Source organism: Ranitomeya imitator, chromosome 1 (genome assembly GCF_032444005.1).
Source record: "Ranitomeya imitator isolate aRanImi1 chromosome 1, aRanImi1.pri, whole genome shotgun sequence".
NCBI classification, from domain to species: Eukaryota; Metazoa; Chordata; class Amphibia; order Anura; family Dendrobatidae; genus Ranitomeya; species Ranitomeya imitator.
This window is the reverse complement of record NC_091282.1, coordinates 557741647-557767056: the sequence shown is the minus strand read 5'-3', so window position 1 is coordinate 557767056 and position 25410 is coordinate 557741647. Positions and strand designations below refer to the sequence as shown.

Below are 25410 nucleotides of genomic sequence, written 5' to 3'. Positions count from 1 at the left end.
GTGATCTACCCCCACATATTGGGTATCGACGTACTCAGAAGAAATTGCACTACAACTTTTGTGGTCTAATTTCTCCTTGTGAAAATAAGAATTTGTGGGCGAAAAGATCATTTTTGTGTAAACAAATGCGATTTTTTATTTTCACCGCTCTACGTTATAAACTTCTGTGAAGCTCTTGGGGGTTCAAAGTGCTCACCACACATCTATATAAGTTCCTTAAGGGGTCTAGTTTACAAAATGGGGTCATTTGTGGGGAGTTTCCACTGTTTAGGCACATCAGGGGCTCTCTAAACGTGACATGGCGTCCGATCTCAATTCCAGCCAATTCGGTATTGAAAAAGTCAAACGGCGCTCCTTCTCTTCCAAGCTCTGCGGTGCGCCCAAACAGTGGTTTACCCCCACATATGGGGTATTGGCGTATTCAGGAGAAATTGCATAACAAAATTTATGGTTACATTTCTGTTTTTACACTTGTGAAAATAAAAAAAATGGTTCTGAATTAAAATGTTTGCAAAAAAAAGTTAAATGTTCATTTTTTCCTTCCACATTGTTTCAGTTCCTGTGAAGCATGTAAAGGGTTAATAAACTTCTTGAATGTGGTTTTGAGCACCTTGAGGGGTGCAGTTTTTAGAATGGTGTCACACTTCGTTATTTTCTATCATATAGACCCCTCAAAATGACTTCAAATGTGACGTGGTCCCTAAAAAAAAAAGGTGTTGTAAAAATGAGAAATTGCTGGTCAACTTTTAACCCTTATAACTCCCTAACAAAAAAAATTTTGTTTCCAAAATTGTGCTGATGTAAAGTAGACATGTGGGAAATGTTATTTATTAACTATTTTTTGTGACATATCTCTCTGATTTAAGGGCATAAAAATACAAAGTTTGAAAATTGCAAAATTTTAAAAATTTTCACCATATTTCCGTTTTTTTCATAAATAATCGCAAGTAATATCGAAGAAATGTTACCACTAACATGAAGTACAATATGTCACGAAAAAACAGTCTCAGAATCAGCGGGATCCATTGAAGCGTTCCAGAGTTATAACCTCATAAAGTGACAGTGGTCAGAATTGCAAAAATTGGCTCTGTCACTAAGGGGTTAATCCCCCTTTTTTTTTAATTGATGGATCAGGCGATTTTGAATGCGGCGATACCAAAAATGTGTATGTTTGATTTTATTTTTATTGTTTATTATTTTTTTACTTTTGGCATGCTTCAATATTCTCCCTAGGAGACTAGAAGCTGCCATAACCCGATCGGCTCCGCTACATACAGGCGATGTTCAGATCGCACCTATATAGCAGAATTACTCACTTGCTATGAGAGCCAACCACTGGGTGGCGCTCACAGCAAGTCGGCACTGACAACCATAGAGGTCTCCCGGAGACCTCAGGTTGTCATGCCAACACACTGCGCTCACGTGACAGAGTGTCACCAGTGTGCATATTTCCGGCCTAATGGCAAGAAGTTCAATTTAAATGCCGCTGTCAGAGTTTGATAGCGGCATTTAACTGGTTAATAGCTGTGGGTAGATCGCGATTCCATCCGCGGCTATTGCGGGCACATGTCGGCTGTTTAAAACAGCTGACATGTCCCCGGAAAGCCCAATGTCGGTAAGGGGTTAATGAGAAATCAAGTTTCCTCCTGTTCCTATAAGAAATGTAAAAATTAATAATTACCAGGAATGGCTCCTGCTATTTGTCTTTTTCTGTTTCATAAATTGTGTGTTTTTATCTGCTTCTAGTCTATACATGATTGAAGATTCATCTATTTTTGGCTATTCATGAATTAATTGTGGGATTTGGGACTTCCTTTCCACTACCATCGTACAAGAATTACCATGGTGCTTATATGTATAATAATGTGCATTTGTCCTTAATGTTGTTTCTCTTAGTATGTGATTTAAATGAGTCTAGATCACAATGAAATATAACTGTAATCAGTGGGATACAATGTATTTACTGTACGTATATGTACACATTTTTGCTCTCATCCACTTTAGTTATATATCTAATGAAATAATTTATATTGTTTCCACTCACCTCACATGAAAAGGTGGACTTTATGGGACTTCTTAAAGATAGCCGTCGGCTGCATGCTTTGTGTCCTGGCCGCTGGTCCCTCCCATTTGGCCTACAATTTGGTAGTGCGCATGTCATTGATATAACAGGCTGCGTGGTGGAACCACTGCACCAAAGCCCAAGGAAGACCTGTCGGGACGTGACTAGGAGCCTCACCCAATCTGACCTCGGATACGCAGCAGCTTTTGACATCAAGATCCGAGGAGAGAAAAGGAAGGTGATCCAGATGCTACTTCCGGTATGACCTTGGGTGAATGGCAGATGACCCCTAGGAACGGGTAGCTGTGAATGTCCAACAGATTCAGACAGACAGAGAAGATGACAGGAACCGCAGGTGCAGACAGGACAGACTGACGAAGGGACGAGCTCAGGCAAGTACAGTAGGCTTGGCTGCTGTTGAGGTGTGCACAGGCGGGTGCAACTGGTTCAGATGCCGTTGAGGTGAGCACTGGCGGGTGCAACCGGTTTGGCTGCAGTTGAAGTGAGCACTGATGGGTGCAACTGGCACAGCTGCTGTTGAGGTGAGCACTGGCGGTTGCAGCAGACTAAATGCAAATACTGGGATCTGAGAACTGACAAGAGTGTTAGGAGCAAACTCACAACATTGCACAGGCACCTCAATGTTGGAGGAGGTGATTTAAATAGTAAGTGACTTCCAGCTATTGGCTACGGACACTTTAGAGGAATGCGCATGCCCCCGTTAAGACTGAGGAAGTGTGCGTACGCACGACCTAAGCACAGTGCCTGGAGACCTGCTAAGAGTGCATGCACTCCAGGCAGCAGCAGCAGACCCGGAAGGAGCAGGATGGGAGCCTCGGCGGTGAGTAAACTGGTGTCTCTGCACAGAGAGAGGGACTGCAGGCAGAGATGCGGGAGCTACAATTGATGTCATCGGAATATTGTTCTGGACATGTGCGTGTCCAAAGAGGACAATCAGATGACGGGTACTTCCGGCATGGGTCGACTACCACACGCGATAGCACACTGGAGACCAATTAACCCACATATAACTAGCAGACATGACATGCCAGATGCAGACCCCTTCGAGAAAGGGAATGCGAAACGCACGTTGAGGAATACTTAACCGCACTAGCACCTTAATATGGGTAAGTTTCTTTTAGTGGGACATCTCTTTATTCAATGAACTTTTGGGCTGAATCTCTATGAGTTACCTATTTATACTTCTTATGCAGGGATATTAACACTAGTAAGACACACATGCACTTTATACTTCTTTCTACTTTTCTTTAGGTGTTCTCCCATATTATGCAACAATAGGGACCCATAAGTGTTAGACCTATTACATTAGCTTTATATTGCTATAATGAACTTCTGATTGATTTATATTTTTATACTTATGAAGTCAGCACTCTATTTTTTCCCAGTTTGTACTATATGATATCAGATTTCTTCCTATACATTCCATCAAACATGATTAGATAGGATATTATGATATTTACATTGTGAAATGACTTTCAATCTACCTTTATAGTGTCTCTGGAATTTCTGTCATTTGACAGCGTGGGAACTGTGGCTGTGTGACCAGCGGTAATGATTTCCCCGCCGATCAGAAACAGTGTTTGCCGCGCTGTCATGCACTTGGCAAACATTGGATTGTCGGGTCCCCCATTCAAGTGAACCCGAACTTTTTTTTAACTGTTTGGCCGAACCCGCCAGACCCAATGTCCTGAGGTCCGCCCATCTGTAGTAGTGTTTCTATTTTGTAGATGACACGACACAATATAGTATAGTGCAGTCTATGGCAGATGTTCATAAGTTACAAGCTGAGTTGGGCAAACTGAGTGTTTGGGCATCCACTTGGAAGATACGGTTCATTGGTGATTAATGAAAAGTTACGCACTTGGGCACTAAAATGTTATAGAGTAAAACATACCTGGCTAGTGCCTGATACATGCTGCCTACAGATTAGACAGCATGTATTGATACCAAACCCCCTTTTTCTTTCCTGGGAATAAAAAATAAGGTTCCTATTGAATGTTGACTAAAAGTTAGCAGAGATGTTAAGAACTATTAAACATTGACGTAAAAAGTATATTGTAAAATTGGATATATTTTTTTATTATGTAAAATAATATTTGTTTTCTGAAACCGAATACCTCTTGAAAGAGAGTCAAGCTAGGAGCCCATACAATAAGTTGTGTTTTTTTTCATTCTCACCATGATCTAACCACACTATAGAAAAAAAAGGCATTTTGTGGCATCTATTGAAATCATTGCTCACCAAGAGCTCTGCTAGACACTGCTTCTGGGAATAGACATGTCTTTTAAGGTCAAATTGTTCTAATATATCACATACGGTAAATAGGGATTGAGCAGAAAATGCATTTAAATTATTTCCCTTTTATATCAAAAACAAAAAATCATAGTATAAATCAACAATATAAATTCTGGCTTCAGAAAAGTTAGTTCATATGTACATTTGATGTCTTGTTAGGATACATTGTAAGAATTCCTTTTGTATGTTTCTTTGAAAATCATAAATAGGATTCTCTGTCAACTGCGTTTCTAGGCCAAAGAGTAAAGCAATTGTTTTCTGTAGATTTCTTTTGGTTTTTCATATGGGAAGATCCAGGATCTGCGTTCAACATGACGTGATGATTGTCATTATTTGAGAATTTGGCATTCGTTTGAAATGTAGGGTAGTGAATGTCCATCTTCTGTGTAGCTTGAGAACTCTGGAAATATAATATATCAGTCATTTTCAAGCTTTACACATAATATCCAAATATCTGTTAACATTCAGCCATATCAAACTGATATAGCTATTGACATAAGACTAATAACAAAACCTCAAGAACAACATTTATAGCTGTAGCTTGTTAAACATTTGTTTCAGTATGAAAATGTTATTTATCAAGATGCAGAAGTAGCTTAAATATTGCCAAAACAATCAAGGCAATGGTAAACTATAAAATGACGCCAGATATAAAATCAGCTGCCATAGATCATGCTTCAAAATAATTACCGTATATACTCGAGTATAAGCCGACCCGAGTATAAGCCGACCCCCCTAATTTTGCCACAAAAAACTGGGAAAACTTATTGACTCGAGTATAAGCCTAGGGTGGAAAATGCAGCAGCTACAGGTAAATGTCAAAAGTAAAAATAGATGCTCCATACCGTTCATTATTGCCCCATAGATGCTCCATATACAACTGTGCCATATGGAATGCTCTATACCGTTCATTATGGCCCCATAGATGCTCCACATAAAGCTGTGCTATATACAATGCTCTATACCGTTCATTATGGCCCCATAGATGCTCCATAGAAAGCTGTGCCATAAATATATTGCTCTGCACCGTTGATTATGGCCCCATAGATGCTCCTTATAAAGCTGTGCCACATATATATATATGCTCTGCACCATTGATTATGGCCCCATAGATGCTCCTTATAAAGCTGTGCCCCATATATATTCCTCTGCACCATTGATTATGGCCCCATAGATGCTCCTTATAAAGCTGTGCCCCATATATATATTGTGAGGCAGTGACCGGTGTCATATGCGAGGGTCGCTATGTGTCCCCCAGGATGTGCTTAGAAGCATATTAGATCCGCTGGAGTGCCCTGTGCTCACAGCAGGTTGCCTGTGAGACACAGGGAAGAATAAAAGTAAGTGTGAACTGGGTCAAGTTATTTGTCCTCGTCACCTGAGGAAGGAAACTCAGAAGCCGCAGCCCCACTCACATCCACCAGAGGAAGCTCATAGACAGAGCCAGCCGAAGTACCACTCATGACCACAGGAGGGAGCTCGACCACAGAATTCACAACAGATTCTAGAGAGAAATGTGCTGCCCAGTGTCAGAAGCTTGGTCTCAGTCGCATGGGACTTGCAACAAAGTAAGAACCCAAAACACACAGCTAAAAACACCCAAAAATGGCTAAGAGGAAAGCATTGGACTATTCTGAAGTGGCCTTCTATGAGACCTGACCGAAATCCTACTGAGCATTTTTGGAAAGAGCTGAAATATGCCATCTGGAAAAGGTAACCTTCAAACACGAGACAACTGGAGCAGTTTGCTCTTGAGGAGTGGGCCAAAATACCTGTTGAGGTGCAGAAGTCTCATTGACAGTTACAGGAATCGTTTGATTGCAGTGATTGCCTCAAAAGGTTGTACAACAAAACATTAAGTTAAGGGTACCAACATTTCTGTCAAGGCCTATTTCATGAGTTTTATTTTTTTTTTAATTCTGTGGAAGCATGGTTGCAAAGCAATGTCTGACTTTCATTTGTTAATTTTCATAGATTTGACCATTGTGGGTTTTTCTGTCATTAAACGAGTGGTACCAACAAATTTGATCATGTGTGTATACATCCAACATATGATATCAGGAAAAACTGTATTGCTATGTTTTTACATCTATAAAGTTGTGTGCTTTTTATGTTTTAATCAACTTTTGAGAAGACTTGATTCTCCCCTTTAGGCTAGGGTCACATTGCATTAGGGCAGTCCGTTTAGCGCATAGCGCTATGGACTGCGCCAACGCAATGTCCCAAAAGGGATCGAGTTAGCCGATCCCGCTAGCGCAGATCCTGGATCTGCGCTAGCGAGGAATAGGACCGCGAACGCTGCAAGCGGCGTTCGCTGTCAGTCACTCAAATGACGACACATCGCTAGCGCACGCCCAATGTGGGCGTGCGCTAGCGATGCGTTCGCCATTACAGGCAATGGCGGCGTTAACGGACTACGTTACACCGCGTTATGCCACGGTGTAATGTAGTCCTTTAAATGCGGTCACATAACGCAATGTGACCCTAGCCTTACAGACTTTGATGGATTTCATATACTTTAATTGAGCTTTGGTTTCCATTGTTTTCGATGTTTAGAATAGCTCTGCTGACCGTTATTCTTTCCATCAGAAATACCAGAAAGGTTTATTTAAACTCAAGTGTCAATAAAATCTTCATTACCTTCTCTGTTTCTGGTGTCAGCTCTGTTGGTTTTGAGGTCGGTAGCCTTACTAGGTCCCACCAAAGCAATCCATGAGCTATCGTTTCTCTCTTGGTAGGTCCTAAATTACATTGAATACATTATTAGTTATGTCACCTAAATACAGTGGAATGTAAAAGTTTGGGCACCCCTGGTCAAAATTACTGTTATTGTAAACAGTTAAGCATGTTGAAGATGAAATGATTTCTAAAAGGCCTGAAGTTAATGATGACACATTTCCTTTGTATTTTAGTTAAAAAAAATATTTATATTTATCTTTTACATTTAAAAAATTACAAAAAGTAAAATGGGCCAATGCAAAAGTTTGGGCACCCTGCATGGTTAGTATCTAGAAAAAACACAAAAATTGAGCTTGACTTAAATTTTTCCAAATTCTGCACTTAAACGCATATTCACATTGGCCATAAAACATATAAAACCTACAAGAGAAAAAATGAGCAAAAACCCTGCTGTAAATAAGTAAAAAAGAAAAAAGTGCATCTAAATAATACAGAGTTTTTAGTAATACTGTTTTTGATCAAAAATAGCATAAAAGCCATCCCACCACGACAAGGTAACTCTGATCGGGATGGCCCTACTCTGTCCAATATTACAAACCTTACCATGTGTCAATGTTGACCTCAGTGTGAATAAGGGCAGACAACAGGACTGGGCCAAACCAGTGGACACCAGCTTGGGGGAGCTTTATATACAATCTCCAGCTCAGAAACAGGGAGGCCACACCCCAGCTTGCACAGAATGCAATATTACAAAGAAAAAACACAAAAATTGAGCTTGACTTAAGTTAGTACACATGCAGCAAATAAACGCATGTTCACATTGGCCATAAAACATATAAAACCTTCAAGAGAAAAAATGAGCAAAAGCCCTGCTGTAACTAAGTAAAAAGCAAAAAGTGCCTCTAAATAGTTTTTATATGTTTTATTGCCAATGTGAACATGCGTTTATGTGCTGCATGTGTACCAACTTAGGTCAAGCTCAATTTTTGTGTTTTTTCTTAACTACCAACACGTGAGTGCCGGGGTCTTTTTCTGCTTCACTTCTTTTTCCCCACGTGCACCATCACAAGAACGTAGTGCCGACTGTCCGTGTACTTTATTTGAGAATTAGTATCGACTTATTAGATGCGACTGCGCATGCACCGGTGCCATTTTCAGACAAAATAAAGTACCGTGCATGCGCCCACGCCATTTTAATGGAGACCTAATGTTTTTTCAGTCAAAATAAAGTACCGTGCATGCGTTGGTTCCATTTTGATAGTGATATAATTTTTTTTTGCAGACACAATAAAAATAATATAAATAATATTAAAGTGACCTGTCATTAAAGCAGGAGGCCAATGGAGGGGGTCAGAATAAGAAGAAGAAACTGCTCATAGCCCCACCCCAAAGTCCCACTCCGATGCATGAAGACAAGATTACAGCAAAACTTTAAACACTAATTACACAAGAACCACATTATGGATTTCTTCAGCACAGTGTAATTTGAATCAGTATTACATCATTAATATGATCCTGTCTGTAGCTTACATAGCAAAATCCTGCTGACAGGTTCTCTTTAGCGCCTTATGTCATGATGCAGAAAGCATTTTCAATGGCTTGTTCGGTCTTTAGTGAAAGTAAAGTGTGCTGTATTATGGCATTTTTCTGCATGTAGTGCATTATTTGTCAAGTTAAAGTGTTTTTTCAGCTGTAAAGTTTTCACTCAAAAGAGGCCTGGTCAATGTAAAAGTAATATAGTTAGAGGGAAGCTGTCAGGTCCCCATGCCCTTCAGCACAGCAGCACTCACCTATGTATGAGCAAATTCCCTGCCTAACCAGCTCTGTATAATGTACTTCATTTAAATAAATGCTCTAAAAAACATTTATAATGTCCTACTTTTCTATGCTAATGAGAGCTTTGACTAGTCGATGGGGCGTTAGCTACTTCAGAGGCGCACTGCGCATGACTGGATGTTCAGAAGATGGCTCTCGGTCATGTGAGGCGCACCTCTGCAGCCGTGAAGCGTAACCCAGATTCAGAGACGCATTGACGCTGCCGGAATGAGCCGGTGTGCATGCGCCCCATCAACTAATCAAAGCCCTCATTAGCATAGGGACATTATAAATGCTTTTGGGCTGGTTAGGGAGGGAGTTTAATCACACATAGGTGAATGCTGCTGGGTTGGATGGCATGGGGGACCTGACAGGTTCCCTTTAATGTTACTTATCCACTGTTGCACCTGTACTGCCACCTCGCTTCGGCCTCTTTTCATTAATAAATCAGCTGCAGTGGTGATGGCACGACAATAGCATTTGACCCTGACTGGGCTCAGTGGTCATGTTGAGATAGACCACACAAGACCACTCCTGTCCTTGCCAAGTCCCGTGATTGGCTGCAGTGATCACGTGCATCATCACTGCAGCCATGTCAGTGAGAGACTAAAGTGGAAGACTTTTATACAGACCAAGCTTTTACAGTAAAAAAAAGTTAAAGCTGGGGAACCCCTGAAGAAACCATTAAAGTTTTGTCACCTTACCTGATATATAGCTGACAATAAGTCCACTTATTATTGTGCTGAAGGTGCCCAAGGCTCCATAATACAAATACGACAAAGAGTAGAATTCATCTGCTATGGTTGTCCTATGCAGAAAAAAATGAAAATTTTATGTTAAAGCTTCAGTTATGTAAATATAGCAAGGAGCAATATCACAGCTGATGATAAAGATTGCACAGTTATAATATATAAAAGAAGGGCAAAGTGTGACAATTTGGTGGAGGGTGTGGTTATCGAAGATAAAAGAAAGTGAGCCTGTGTCTTTAAGTTACTGTTTTGGTTTTTTTTAATGAGTAGAGGTTGAAAAAATGCTATTTTTTTTTACCTTTTGTGGGTCAATATTATTACAGCAATTCAAAATGTACGTAGGTTACAATTTTTGTACGATATAAACAAGTTTTTTAAAAAAATGCCTTTGTGTCAACATGTTCTGAAACCCATTCCTCATATACAGTGGTACACAAAGTGTTCATACCCCTTTAAATTTTTCTCTCTGTTTCATTGCAGCCATTTGCTAAATGCAAAAAAGTTCATTTTTTTTTCTCATTAATGTACATTCTGCACCCCATCTCTGGAAGAGGTTTTCATCCAGGATATCTCTGTATTTGGCCGCATTCATTTTTCCTTCAATGACAACCAGTCGTCCTGTCCCTGCAGCTGAAAAGCACCCACATAGCATGATACCACCACCATGTTTCACTGTTGGGAAAGTACTGAACTGATGATGAGCAGTGCCTGGTTTTCTCCACATGTACCGCTTAGAATTATCACCAAAAAGGTCTATCTTTGTCTCATCAGATCAGAGAATCTTATTTCTCATAGTCTGGGAGTCCTTCATATGTTTTTTAGCAAACTCTATGGGGGCTTTCATAAGTCTTGCACTGAGGAGAGGCTTCCGTCAGGTCACTCTGCCTTCAAAGGCCCGACTGGTGGAGGGCTGCAGTGATAGTTGTCTTTGTGGAACTTTCTCCCATCTCCCTACTGCATCTGTGAAGTGCAGCCACAGTGATATTGGGGTTCTTCTTTATCTCTCTTACCAAGGCTATTCTCCAACGATTGTTCAATTTGCCTGGATGGCCAGGTCTAGGAAGACTTCTGGTGGTCCCAAACTTCTTCCATTTAAGGATTATGGAGGCCACTGTGCTCTTAGGAACCTTGAGTACTGCAGAAATTCTGTTGTAACCTTGGCCAGATCTGTGCCCTGCCACAATTCTGTCTCTCAGCTCCTTGGCCAGTTCCTTTGACTTCATGATTCTCATTTGGTCTGACATGTACTGTGAGCTGTGAGGTTTTATATACACAGGTGTGTGCCTTTCCAAATCAAGTCCTTTCAGTTTAATTAAACACGGCTGGACTCCAATGAAAGAGTAGAACCATCTCAAGGAGGATCACAAGGAAACGGACAGCAAGTGTCTTAAATATGAGTGTCTGAGCAAAGGGTCTGAATATTTATGACCATGTGATATTTCAGTTTTTCTTTTTTATTAAATTTGCAAAAATTTCTGTTTTTTTTCAGTCACAATGGGGTGCAATATGGTGTTAATGATGGGGTGTTAATAGGACAGTTGCGATCATTAGCAAAATGAAGCTCCTAGGCAGTGACCTTAAAATAACCTATACCATGGACAGTCATTCAGAAAGATGCTGGATAGCAGTGTGAGCAGCCTCTTCTTACCTCAGTACCAATTGTATTTCCAGTATTACATTGGAAAGATATGGTGAAAGTAGTGTGAGCGGACTCTTCTTATCTCAGCACTCCTGGTATCTTCAGTATGAGATCAGATAAGCCTAGTGTATAGTAGTGTGAGTTATCGCCTTTTACCTCAGCCATCATGGTATCGCCACTGTCATACCAGAAACACAGTGTGAGAGGCCACTTATTACCCCCACACTCCTGGTGTCTCAAGTATTAAATCAGAAAAACATGGTGGACAGCAGTTTTAGCAGCATCTTCATACCTCAGCAATCCTGGTATCTCCAATATTAGATTAGAAAGACCGGGTGGATGGCAGTATAAGCAGACTATTTTTAGCTTCAGAACTCTTGGTATCTTCATTATTATATCAGAAACAAAGGTTGGGCAGCAGTGTGAGCAGCCTCTTCTTATCTCTTCACCTCTGGTATTTCCAGTATTGGATCAGAATGACATGGTGGCCATAAGTGTGAGCAGTCTTATCTTACTTCAGCACTCCTGGTATCTTCAGTAATAGATCACAAAGATATGGTGGGCATCAGTTTGAGCAGCATCTTCATACCTCAGCAACCCTGGTATCTCCAATATTAGATTAGAAAGACCGGGTGGATAGCAGTATAAGCAGACTATTTTTAGCTTCAGAACTCTTGGTATCTCCACTATTATATCAGAAACAAAGGTTGGACAGCAGTGTGAGCTCCTAGCATTCACATGGTATGTTCATTCACCCAGCTCTCCAGCCTGCTCTCCTGCCTTGTCTGTCTATGAAATGCACATAGTACATCACCCAACTTTCCACACAGACTTTCCTCTGCTCCTAGCATTCACATGGTATGTTCATTCACCCAGCTCTCCAGCCTGCTCTCCTGCCTTGTCTGTCTATGAAATGCACATAGTGCATCACCCAACTTTCCACACAGACTTTCCTCTGCTCCTAGCATTCTCATGGTATGCCTTTCAGCTAACCCCAGCTTACCCTGTGTTATTTATGATGTTGTTTACTCAATGCTTGATTGTATGCATCTGGTCCACCCTTAATTCTGACCAAGATGAGCAGAGACCACTACTCTGTGCTTCACACTTGAATGCACTTAGTTGTACATATATTGCATAGTACAAGTCTGCAATGACTTTAGACTGCTGTGTAATTCCTATAAGTGTGTCCTAGAAGTGTGAAGATTAATTTTAGAATTAAAACCAGAATGGGAACTGAAGGTAACTGGACACAGTCACTGTAAACAATGTTTGTTTGTTTTCACTTTCACCCCTATAATTCTTCACTTTCTGCAAACTCCCCTAATCCCTACTCCTAGTAAAGAACTGTTCATCTCTTCAAGCCTCCCCATCCATCTCACCTCCTCCTCAGAACTGTTCCTTAACATACAATCCTCTGTCTCAAAGCACAGACAGCCACCTCATGCTCTCTCCTGCTCCCACATGCTAACACTTTCTCTGCTCCTCCTCACTGCTGGTGATATCTCTCCAAATCCTGGTCCTCCTCACCACATCGCCACAGTCAGTTCTACCTCCCACCCACGCTCCATCACAAATTTCCTTAACCTCTCTAACCTTATACCCATTTGCCCAGCCCCCACTTCCCCAGTTCCACTAACAGGAGCTCTGTGGCACGCTCGCTCTGTCTGCAACAAGCTTTCCTACATCCACGATCTTTTTGTTACTACCAAACTTTCCTTCCTCACCATCACTGAAACCTGGCTCACCCCTTCTGACACAGCCTCTCCTGCTGCACTTTCCTATGGTGGCTTCCACCTTTCTCACACACCCCGCCACAGCAGCAAGCATGATGGAGGAGTTGGTTTTTTCCTGTCAGGTAACTGCTACTTCACTCCAATCCCACTGCCACCCTCTGTTACCCTCCATTCTTTTGAGGTGCACTCTGTGCGCATCTATGCCCCCACCAACCTCCAACTGGCTGTCATTTACGGCCCCCCAGGGCCAGCCACCACCTTCTTTGACCACTTCACCTCGCTACTTCATTTCCTTTCTGCGGACATCCCCACTATCATCATGGGCGACTTCAACATATCCATTGACACTTCCCTCTCAGCAGCCACTAAACTTCTATCTCTCACTTCCTCCTTCGGCCTCACTCAATGGTCTTCTGCAGCCACTCACAAAGATGGTCACACATTGGACCTCAACTTCACCCGCCTCTGCTCCCTATCTAACCTCTCTAACTCACCTCTTCCACTTTCTGACCACAATCTACTCACATTCTCTTCCCTCTCCACTCCTTGTCTACAATCCCCACCCCACAAACTTGCACAGCCTGACCAAAGAACTGAGGCGAGCTTCCAGGGCTGCAGAGCGGAGATAGAAAAGATCTCACTCCAACAAGTACTTTATCGCATTCAAACAGTCCCTCACTACTTACAAGACCACACTCGCCACAGCTAAACAAACCTACTTCTCATCTCTCATATCCTCCCTGTCTCACAACCCTAAACAGTTATTCAACACCTTCAACTCTCTCCTCCGTCTCCCAGCACCTCCTCCCTCACCACTCATCTCAGCTGAAGACTTTGCCTCATTTTTCAAGCAGAAGATTGAGAACATCAGACAGTTTTAGTCGACATCCCCCAGAGCCCTTCCTCTCAACTATCCAGCCCTCCACCTCGAAAACCAACTTCTCCACCATTACAGAAGATTGACTCTCCACTCTACTCTCAAGATCGCATCTCACTACCTGTGCACTTGACCCGATCCCTTCCCACTTCATCCCAAACCTCGTCACAGTCTTCATCCCAACTCTAACCCATCTCTTCAACCTATCACTAACAACTGGTGTTTTCCCCTCAAGCTTTAAACATGGCTTAATCACACCTATCCTCAAAAAGCCCTCTCTTGACCCATCTTCTGTATCTAGCTATCGCCCTATATCACTTCTCCCCTATGCCTCAAAACTACTGGAACAACACGTCCATCTTGAACTGTCCTCCCATCTCTCTTCCTGCTTCCTTTTCGACTGCTTACAATCAGGCTTCCGGTCACACCACTCCACTGAAACTGCCCTAACTAAGGTCACCAATAACCTATTAACTGCCAAGAGCAAGCGACACTACTCTATCCTCCTCCTCCTGGACCTGTACTCTGCCTTTGATACAGTGGACCATTCCCTATTACTACAGACCCTCTCATCCCTTGGCATCACAGACTTGGCCTGATCCTGCATCTCGTCATACCTAACTGACCGAACATTCAGCATCTCCCATTCACACACCAGCTCCTCACCTCGCCCCCTATCTGTCGGAGTCCCGCAAGGTTCAGTTCTAGGGCCCCTGCTCTTCTCCATTTACACTTTTGGCCTGGGACAGTTCATAGAATCTCACAGTTTTCAGTATCATCTCTATGCTGATGACACACAGATCTACATCTCTGGACCAGATATCACAACCCTACTAACCAGAATCCCTCAATGTCTATCCGCTATTTCATCCTTCTTCTCCGCTAGATTTCTAAAACTTAACATGGACAAAACAGAATTCATTGTCTTTCCCCCATCTCACGCGACCCCCCCAACGAACCTATCCATTACAGTAAACGGCTGCCCACTCTCCCCAGTCCCACAAGCTCGCTGTCTCAGGGTAATCCTTGACACTGATCTCTCCTTCAAACCGCATATCCAAGCCCTTTCCACTTCCTGCCGCCTTCAACTCAAAAATATTTCACGGATCCGTACATTCCTAAACCAAGAATCTGCAAAAACCCTAGTTCATGCCCTCATCATCTCCCACCTCGACTACTGTAACCTCCTGCTCTGTGGCCTCCCCTCTAACACTCTCGCACCCCTCCAATCTATTTTAAACTCTGCTGCCCAACTAATCCACTTGTCCCCCCGCTATTCCCCGGCCCCTCCCCTCTGTCAATCCCTTCACTGGCTCCCCATTGCCCAGAGACTCCAGTACAAAAGCATTACATACAAAGCCATCCACAACCTGTCTTCTCCATACATCTGTGACCTCGTCTCCCGGTACTTTCCTGCACGCAACCTCCGATCCTCACAAGATCTCCTTCTCTACTCCCCTCTTATCTCCTCTTCCCACAATCGCATACAAGATTTCTCGCGCACATAACCCCTACTCTGGAACTCTCTACCACAACATATCAGACTCTCACCTACCATCGAAACCTTCAAAAAGAACCTGAAGACCCACCTCTTCTGGCAAGCCTACAACCTGCAGTAACCACCGATCGAACAAACCACTGCACGACCAGCTCTATCCTCACCTACTGTATCCTCACCCATCCCTTGTAGATTGTGAGCCCTCGCGGGCAGGGTCCTCTCTTCTCCTGTACCAGTTGTGACTTGTATTGTTCAAGATTATTGTACCTGTTTTTATTATGTATACCCCTCCTCACATGTAAAGCGCCATGGAATAAATGGTGCTATAATAATAATAATAATAATAATAATAACTGTATAAAAACTTTTTTTTTTGTGGAATGAGTTGTGATCTTGAATGACACTTTTCATTTTACCATTTTAATAATAATAATAAAAACTGGGATGAAAGGATACAAACCTAAAAGTCTGACATATTTTGTTTTGCAGTGTTCATTCTCTTTTAAAAATTACCAGGAAACATAATTCTCCAAGTCAGTACGATTACCTGTCTATACCAATATTCCATGGATTTTTGGTTTGTGCCACAGTTTTCTGAGGTCCATAAAGTTTTTGTTTTACCCTTGTTGGATATGCAAGATGGCTCAGTTTTTGTGTGGCGTGCTAACATTTTTATTGATACCAATTTGCGGTATATATGTTATTTTTTATGGCTTTTTATTGCTTTTTTTATGCGGTAGTGTTGACAAAAAAGAAATTGCAATTTTGGTGTTTTTTTTTCTCATTACAGCTTTTACCGTTTTATAAAGGTCTGATTAGCAAGGAAGCAACAGATGTAACACACGCCATTCCATGGCTATATGCTTCTTCTATGGAGTCACATAGTTTTTTGAATGGGAGTTGATCTTCAGAATCAGGGAGCGGCCACTAAACATTAAATAAAGCTGTGTAGTTACAGTCTGGTAGCAGCTTATTTGTGGGGGTGCCGTGTATCAGCCCCCCCACCAATTTAATATTGATAATCTACAATATCATAGTAATGGAATATCCCTTTAACCCATTACTTGCCAAATTAGTAATTTTCATTATTTATTTTTTTTATGACAGATTTTTAATGATTTGGGTCCTAATGAATCAGAAACATAATTTGCAAAATTTTTTCAAGTACAGATTTTTCAGAAAAGGGCATCCCATTATTCAATTAAAAATGACAATTACATGATTTCCTATTTTGAAAACATTCATTTTACAAACACAACACAAAAAATTGGACCTAATTTTAAAAATTATAAAATCTTAGTTGCTAGAAGCTAAAGATTAGGCGTCCCAAAAAAAAAGACATTGGTAGATAATGGGTTAAGTTTGCAATTATACTGTTAGTACACCTCTCACCTTGGTAGAGGAGCTGTAATGTTTCTTGATGTTGGTGACCCATATATGATACCTTGACTGGAGTTATAAATGGGACAATGTTCTGCATAAGTGGGCAGTACTCCCATAACTTCTGGAGATGGTGGATAAATAGTGCCACCAACCGCTACCCAACAAGATAGAATAAGGCCAACAACAAGGCCTGAGAACACTCCCTGAACAGAGGAAATAAGTGCAAACATCAGTTAAAAGAAATCCAATAAAAAGAATGCTTATATGCATGAATCAAAAATTCAATTATACTGTTATATTGGTATTGTAAATAATTGTTAGTAAAATCCAACACAGACTTGATTTCTGTTGTTAAAATTTCCTTTTCTAGTTAAAAAAAAATATGTGTTTTCATAGAAAGAAGAACATATGGTCATATTTTTAAAAAATATGATCTATCAGTGGAAAAATGTGACATTAATAAATCATGTTAAGATATATTTTTGAATTCTGTAGTACTGTTTTTGTTATTTCAAATTATTTCTGTTCATTTGCACTTAGATATGCGGTGTATTATAGCTATGCGCTCACTATACAATATGGTAAAATAATAGATAGTATTTTTCGGACTATAAGGCGCACCCCAAATTTGGGGTAAAAATTGCAGAAAAAAGATTTTTTATAAGATGGGGGTCCGTCTTATTGTCCGAATTTAAGATATCTTACCTGAGGGCAGGCAGTGGCAGAGCAGGGTCACAGGAGGCATGGTGTCAGCAGAGGTGCGATGGGCGGTACGGCGTGCACCTGAGCAGGGTCCCTTCCTGCTTAAGTGGACGATGCCATGGCCTGGTGTCCATGGGGGGGTTTCGGCAGTGCTGTGGCGGCAGCAGATCTGCAGTCACTTCCTCAGGTGAGGTGACGCCACGGCCCGGTATCCAAGGTGAGCAGCAGAGCTGTGTTAATCAACAGTTTCTCGGTGGCGGCGGCCATCTTCCTGAGGCCGCGCATGCGCAGATTGAGTACTCCGCTTCCCAGGGCTTCAGGAAAATGGCCGCGGGAGGCCGCCCGTGCGCAGATGGAGATGGCGGCGGCCATTTTCCTGAAGCCGAGATCTCAATCTGCGAACTCGGCTTCAGGAAAATGGCCGCCGCGATCTCAACCTGCACACGTGCGGCCTCCCGTGGCCATTTTCCTGAAGCCCCAGGAAGCAGAAAACTCAATCTGCGCAGGCGCGGCCTCAGGAAGATGGCCGTCACCGAGTAAGCCGGGACTGACCCAGCTCTGCTGCTCGCCTTGGATACTGGGCCATAGCGTCACCTCACCTGTGGAAGGGACCCTGCTCACGCCATACCGCTCACCGTTCCTCATCATTAAGCCTGCATTCCAACTATAAGACGCACCCCCCATTTTCCTCACAATTTTTTTTGGGGAAAAGTGCGTCTTATAGTCAGAAAAATACGGTATATACAGTACAGACCAAAAGTTTGGACACACCTTCTCATTTAAAGATTTTCTGTATTTTCATGACTATGAAAATTGTAAATTCACACTGAAGGCATCAAAACTATGAATTAACACATGTGGAATTATATACTTAACGAAAAAGTGTGAAACAAATGAAAATATGTCTTATATTCTAGGTTCTTCAAAGTAGCCACCTTTTGCTTTGATGACTGCTTTGCACACTCTTGGCATTCTCTTGATGAGCTTCAAGAGGTAGTCACCGGGAATGGTTTTCACTTAACAGGTGTGGCCTGTCAAGCTTGTCACCGGAAATGGTCTTTCAACAATCTTGAAGGAGTTCCCAGAGATGCTTAGCACTTGTTGGCTCTTTTGCCTTCACTCTGCAGTCCAGCTCACCCCAAACCATCTCAATTGGATTTAGGTCTGGTGATTGTGGAGGTCAGGTCATCTGGCATAGCACCCCATCACTCTCCTTCTTGGTCAAATAGCCCTTACACAGCCTGATGGTGTGTTTGGGGTCATTGCCTGTTGAAAAATAAATGATAGTCCAACTAAACGCAAACCAGATGGAATAGCATGCCGCTGCAAGATGCTGTGGTATCTATGCTGGTTCAGTATGCCTTCAATTTTGAATAAATCCTCAACAGTGTCACCAGCAAAGCACCCCACACCATCACACCTTCTCCTCCAAGCTTCACAGTGGGAACCAGGCATATAGAGTCCATCCTTTCACCTTTTCTGCGTCGCGCAAAGACACGGTGGTTGGAACTAAAGATCTCAAATTTGGACTCATCAGACCAAAGCACAGATTTCCACTGGTCTAATGTCCATTGCTTGTGTTCTTTAGCCCAAATAAGTCTTTTATGCTTGTTGCCTGTCCTTAGCAGTGGTTTCCTAGCAGCTGTTTTACCATGAACGCCTGCTGCACAAAGTCTCCTCTTAACAGTTGTTGTAGAGATGTGTCTGCTGCTAGAACTCTGTGTGACATTGACCTGGTCTCTAATCTGAGCTGCTGTTAATCTGCGATTTCTGAGGCTGGAGACTCGGATAAACTTATCCTCAGAAGCAGGGGTGAATCTTGGTCTTCCTTTCCTGGGGCAGTCCTCATGTGAGCCAGTTTCTTTGTAGCGCTTGATGGTTTTTGCCACTGCACTTGGAGACACTTTCAAAGTTTTCCCATTTTTTGGACTGACTGACTTTCATTTCTTAAAGTAATGATGGACACTCCTTTTTCTTTGCTTAGCTGCTTTTTTCTTGCCATAATACAAATTCTAACATTCTATTCAGTAGGACTATCAGCTGTGTATCCACCAGACTTCTGCACAACACAACTGATGGTCCCAACCCCATTTATAAGGCAAAAAATCCCACTTATTAAACCTGACAGGACACACCTGTGAAGTGAAAACCATTTCCGGTGACTACCTCTTGAAGCTCATCAAGAGAATGCCAAGAGTGTGCAAAACAGTCATCAAAGCAAAAGGTGGCTACTTTGAATAAACTAGAATATAAGACATATTTTCAGTTGTTTCACACTTTTTTGTTAAGTATATAATTCCACATGTGTTAATTCAAAGTTTTGATGCCTTCAGTGTGAATTTACAATTTTCATAGTAATGAAAATACAGAAAAATCTTTAAATGAGAAGATGTGTCCAAACTTTTGGTCTGTACTGTAGATTGTAAATATTGAATAACTGAATCCTAGAATCTTTTGTTCTGTCTTGAAAGGAGTTAATATTGATATTCTTGCTTATATAGCGCCATCATATTCCACAGCACTTAACAGACATTGCCATCACAATCTACATTCCCTATCAGTATGTCTTTGGAGTGTGACAGAACCATCCAGAGGAAACCCAACAAACATTGGGAGAACATACAAACTCCCGACTTTAAACTTAGTTGAAATCAAACTACTGGACACTGGCGCTGACCACTAGAGAACAGGAAAGGGTATACAGCTGCTGCTGGTGAATAACAGGTACTGTGTCTGACCCCATTAGTGCATTAAACCGAAAGGAATGTATAAATAATATTCACCGCGCTACTGTTTGTTAGTTAGTTAGTTACCAATTAGTCTAAAAGGAAAAAATTAGTAGTAAGGTGTACTTACTTTTGTGGTGGAGAAGGTTAACAGTTTCTCTTGGTGACGTGAGGGGATGTAATGTCCAAAAAGTGGAAACTGGTAGAATGATGCGGCCCTGACGAAGAGGGGAGTTACCCCTTGAAACGCATAGGAAAGTGTCCAACCCACGGACCCATCCTTCCTTTATAGTGACATCACGTCAGCCCCGCCCCTCATCCTCGCCGCGTCCTCAGCATTTGCTTCCGGCCGGGGCACGCTAGGTGCAGGCATCTCGTGCTCTCCCCTATTCCCCGTTGAGGAACCGCAAGTAGCAGAGACACACTCCTGACTAAACAACGCCAGGCAACCTGCTGCACCACCAGCGCTAATACCCAAGTAAGTGGTTCTCAGACATTTGACAATACGGGACGCCAGTACAGGATCCCTTGACGATATTATCCTCATACTATCCAGCAGCTCTACCAAGTCAGCTCCATTAGACACCTGGCTTAATACAGCCAATTATTTAATAATGGATTAGGAACACTAACATAGCCAACGTCAGATTAACTGCTTACTTCAGCAGATATATCAATCAGTAAGTACCATTAATTCATAGGTATTTTTTCCTGCAATGCACTGCGGTTCCAAATATACTACCAGTGCATCAAATCATTGATTTGTAGCCAGCCATATTATCACACCACCAGTTCTCCCAAACAGACAAGGTCCTCAACATCCCTTGCCTGTCGTCGGAATAGGTAATAAGCAAATATACTAAACAAACATGTTTTTTATTATTATTATTATTATAATCTACCACTTTTTGGACATTACATCCCCTCACATCACCAAGAGATACTGTTAACCTTCTCCACCACAAAAGTAAGTACACCTTACTACTTTTTTTTTTCCTTTTAGACCATTTGGTACAACAGTAGCGCGGTGAATATTATTTATATATTCCTTTTAGTTTAAATCAAGAAGCTCATTATACTAGGCCATGATGCACAGTCTCATTCGAGTCAATAGTAAATCGTACATCTTTCAACGTTTCTACATATGCTCACTATGTCTATGAACAAGGTCCAGGAAAAACCAGAACATTGGTCACACTTTGCTTTGATTTCACAAATATAGCAACATCATGTTTGCCTTATTGGAGTGCTGTCTTTAAAAAAGTGAACAAGATACCTTATGCTCCACTACCCCATGACCAACTTCTGATCACTCTCAATAGGACCTGCTGCAGATAGATAACTTGTAGGACTATTACTAGTTATACTGAGAAACACACATGACACCACACTTTATCTTAACTACAAGTAGTCTTAAGGTACCGTCTCACAGTGGCACTTTGGTCGCTACGACGGCACGATCCGTGACGCTCCAGCGTCGCTCCATTATCGCTCCAGCGTCGTAGACTGCGGTCACACTTCGCAATGCACGGCGCTGGAGCGATAATTTCATGATGTATTTGCGATGTAGAATCAGCAGAGGAGGTGGAGAATATCGTGCACACCTTTGTTACACGATGCGATCATGCCGCCACAGCGGGACACTTGACGACGAAAGCAAGTTTCAAACGATCTGCTACGACGTACGATTCTCAGCGGGGTCCCTGATCACAGTAGCGTGTCAGACACAGCGAGATCGTAAGAATATCGCTGGAACGTCACAGATCGTGCCGTCGTAGCGACCAAAGTGCCACTGTGAGACGGTACCCTTACAAGGGCACTATTTGCCAAATATCCTACTGACACTGTGAATAAATACTTACAGATGGGAAAATCAATTAGTGTACTTGATAGATGAGGTAGGTAGGAGGATCATAAGGTGCCTGGGTTGGTATTAATGATTTTCTTTAATAAGTTGTCTCTTGTTCTCAACCAGGACATATCACACCCCTGCCTGCAATGTTCCTGCTTGATTGAGTGAGGTGAGCCCTTGATTGGCAATTCAGACAAGTGGCATTGTTGAGCCACTGGTCCAAACTGTGCACCCCCCAATGTTGCTTATGCAGCAGCATTGCAGGAGCGCAGGGGCACTGAAGCTAGCTGGTATCAAGAGCAGACAGTGCATTTAAGTGAAACTGGACAGCTTCAGAGCAGTGCTTCGAATTACTATTGGAACAAGCTTGCATAAGTTAAAGAGAACCGATAGCAGGATTGTGCACGGTAACCTTCAGACAGTGTCCGGTCGGTGCCGTTGTATTGATTACAATCATACAGTGTCTTGCTAAAATATTCGGCCCCCTTCAAATTTTCAACCTTTTCCCTCATATCAAGTGTGAGGCAGTGACCCCTGTTACAGCTAGGGGGCGCTGTATGTGCTCTACAGAATGTGCATGGAAGCCTAGTGAGGTCAAGAGGGCGTACTGCAGACACAGGTGTGGCTGTAATTAGAATAGTGAAGCAGTGACTAATTAAAAGCCCTGTAGTAGAGGGGGAGGTGTGTCAGTGTTGGTTTGGAAGCAGACAGGGAAGTTGTCTGCAGAGCTCTTTGTGTGTGGGGCAACACAGGGGCAAAAGGAACTGACACCCTGCGTCCCGGGCTGTCTTGTGTTGCCCGGCTGCAAACAGGAGGATGGCGTGAGGTGCACAGCATGAATAAAGAGACTTGGTATCGGTGGGCGGTCGCCCCAGGGAAACTGGACAAAGGGAAGTCTGGCCTGTGTAGGGACTGCAAAGGTAAATCTGGTTACTGTGTATTTCTGATGGACTGTGTGAAGAAGCCGTGTACTGTATATTTTCCTTTGGCCTGGATGAAGCCATTTAATGTGTATTGCTAAATGACTGTGTGAAGTAACACAATAAAGGAACGTTTTGTTTGAACTTGCTTGGGTCACTGCCGTTTCACTGCTTTTGGTCCTACCGCTGCATCACACATGCTTCAAACATAAAGATACCAAATGTAGATTTTTGGTGAAGAATCAACAACAAGTGGAACACAGCTGTGAAGTTGAATGAAATTTATTGGTTACTAGCTGAAGAGCCCGGCGTTGCCTGGGCATAGTAAATATCTGTGGTTAGTTATAGCACCTCACTTCTCTTATTTTCCCATCACGCCTCTCATTTTCCCAATCACATCTTTCATTTTCCCCCTCACATCTCTCATTTTCTCCCTCACACCTCTCATTTTCTCCCTCACCCCTCTCATTCCCCCCTAACACTTCTCATTTTGATCTCACATCTGTCATTTTCCGATCACTCCACTATTTTCCCTCACTCCTCTCATTTTGCACTCACACCTTTTCATTTTCACCTCACACCTCTCATTTTCACCTCAGTATATACATGTTTGTCATCTCCCTTATATATAGTATACACCTGTATGTCATCTCCTATATATAGTATATACCTGTATGTAATCTCACCTGTATATAGTATATACCTGCTGTGTGTCATCTCCCCTGTATATAGTATATACCTGTATGTCATCATCTCCTATATATTGTATATACCTGTATGTCATCTCCTTCTATATATAGTATATACCTGCACGTCATCTTTTATATATACCGTATTTTTCTGACCATAAGATGCACTTTTTTTCCTCCAAATTTGGGAGGAAAGTGTGGGTGCGTCTTATGGTAGGGATGTAGCATGTGGGGAGGGGGGCAGCAGTGAGTGGTATCGCACTGTTATTCCACTTCAGGATGTCCCCACTGCCAGGAATCAGTGCTGGGGAAACCATGTGGTCCCGATGATTAAGTGCAGTGAATATTCATTAGCTACTCCCCGCCCACCTATCAGCTGAGCAGTCAGCCAGGAGAGGCAAATGAATACTGCACTTAAGCAGGGACACACATGGCTTCCCCAGCGCTGATTCCTGCAGCAGCTGGGGATCGTGTGTCTGGGGGAGAGGAGGCAGCAGCAGCAGGATCCGGGGGAGAGGAGATCGCTGTACCTTCCTGGGCTGGAGCTGAGTGCTGTGCAGTGTGCACAAGGAGGACCTGTGATGATGTCAGAAGTGGGCGGGCTGGAGCATCACATGGCAGCACAGAGCCCTCCCTCTTCTTGACATCATCACAGGTCCTTCAGACTCCAACACTAGAATCTTCTGGCTTCCATTACCTGTGCTGTGGAAAGGCAGCAAGAGGGAGGGCTCTGTGTGCAGTCATGGGATGCTTTTACCTCACCACAGTGTGGCTGGCTGCCGCAATTAAGAGGTTAGTCTTTCCAAAACACAATAAAGCACTCTGCCACTTCTTTAGTGAACTATAACTCCCAGCATGTCATAGGACCTACAGGACATGCTGGGAGTTATAGTTCTCCCATTGGATTTTAAAGCAGCACTCCAGTGTTATTTTACAGTGCTGGAGTGGTGCTTTAAATATAAGCCCTGTGCCACCATTCTTATACTCACCCTCCAGCATCTTCATATAGTACTGTACAGACACCACACTGGTCCCGCAGCATCCAACATAATAACATACTATTATATGTGGTGTTATTATATATAATAGTATGTTTTTAAATATTTTACCACATTTTTTTGCTTCAAATATTTTTTTCCCTATTTTCCACCTCTAAAACCTGGGTGCGCCTTATAGTCCGGTGCGTCTTATAGTCCAAAAAATACGGTAACATATACCTGTATGTCATCTCCTCCTGTATATAGTATATACCTGTGTGTCATCTCTCCTGTATATAGTATATATCTGTGTGTCATCTCCCCTGTATATAGTATATACCTGTGTGTCATCTCTCCTGTATATAGTATATATCTGTGTGTCATCTCCCCTGTATATAGTATATACCTGTGTGTCATCTCCTCCTGTATTAGACCTCATTCACACGTTATTTGCTCAGTATTTTTACCTCAGTATTTGTAAGCTAAATTGGCAGCCTGATAAATCCCCAGCCAACAGGAAGCCCTCCCCCTGGCTGTATATATTAGCTCACACATACACATAATAGACAGGTCATGTGACTGACAGCTGCCATATTTCCTATATGGTACATTTGTTGCTCTTGTAGTTTGTCTGCTTATTAATCAGATTTTTATTTTTGAAGGATAATACCAGACTTGTGTGTGTTTTAGGGCGAGTTTCGTTTGTCAAGTTGTGTGTGTTGAGTTGCGTGTGGCGACATGCATGTAGCGACTTTTGTGAGATGAGTTTTGTGTGGGGACATGCGTGTA

At 42.4% G+C, this 25410-nt stretch overlaps 1 protein-coding gene across 1 annotated transcript in view; it reads right to left on the bottom strand.

Moving 5' to 3' along the window:
* Positions 1-4142: 4142 nt before the first annotated feature.
* Positions 4143-25410, bottom strand: part of SLC5A5 (solute carrier family 5 member 5) — an 86449-nt gene continuing 65181 nt past the window's right edge. The window contains exons 13-16 of the mRNA XM_069767768.1: positions 16765-16958; positions 9578-9681; positions 7020-7120; positions 4143-4779 (exon numbers count right to left, since the gene is read on the bottom strand). Of these exons, the coding sequence (XP_069623869.1) occupies positions 4579-4779; positions 7020-7120; positions 9578-9681; positions 16765-16958 (600 nt within the window). The 3' untranslated portion in view covers positions 4143-4578. The remainder of the gene's footprint in view (positions 4780-7019; positions 7121-9577; positions 9682-16764; positions 16959-25410) is intronic.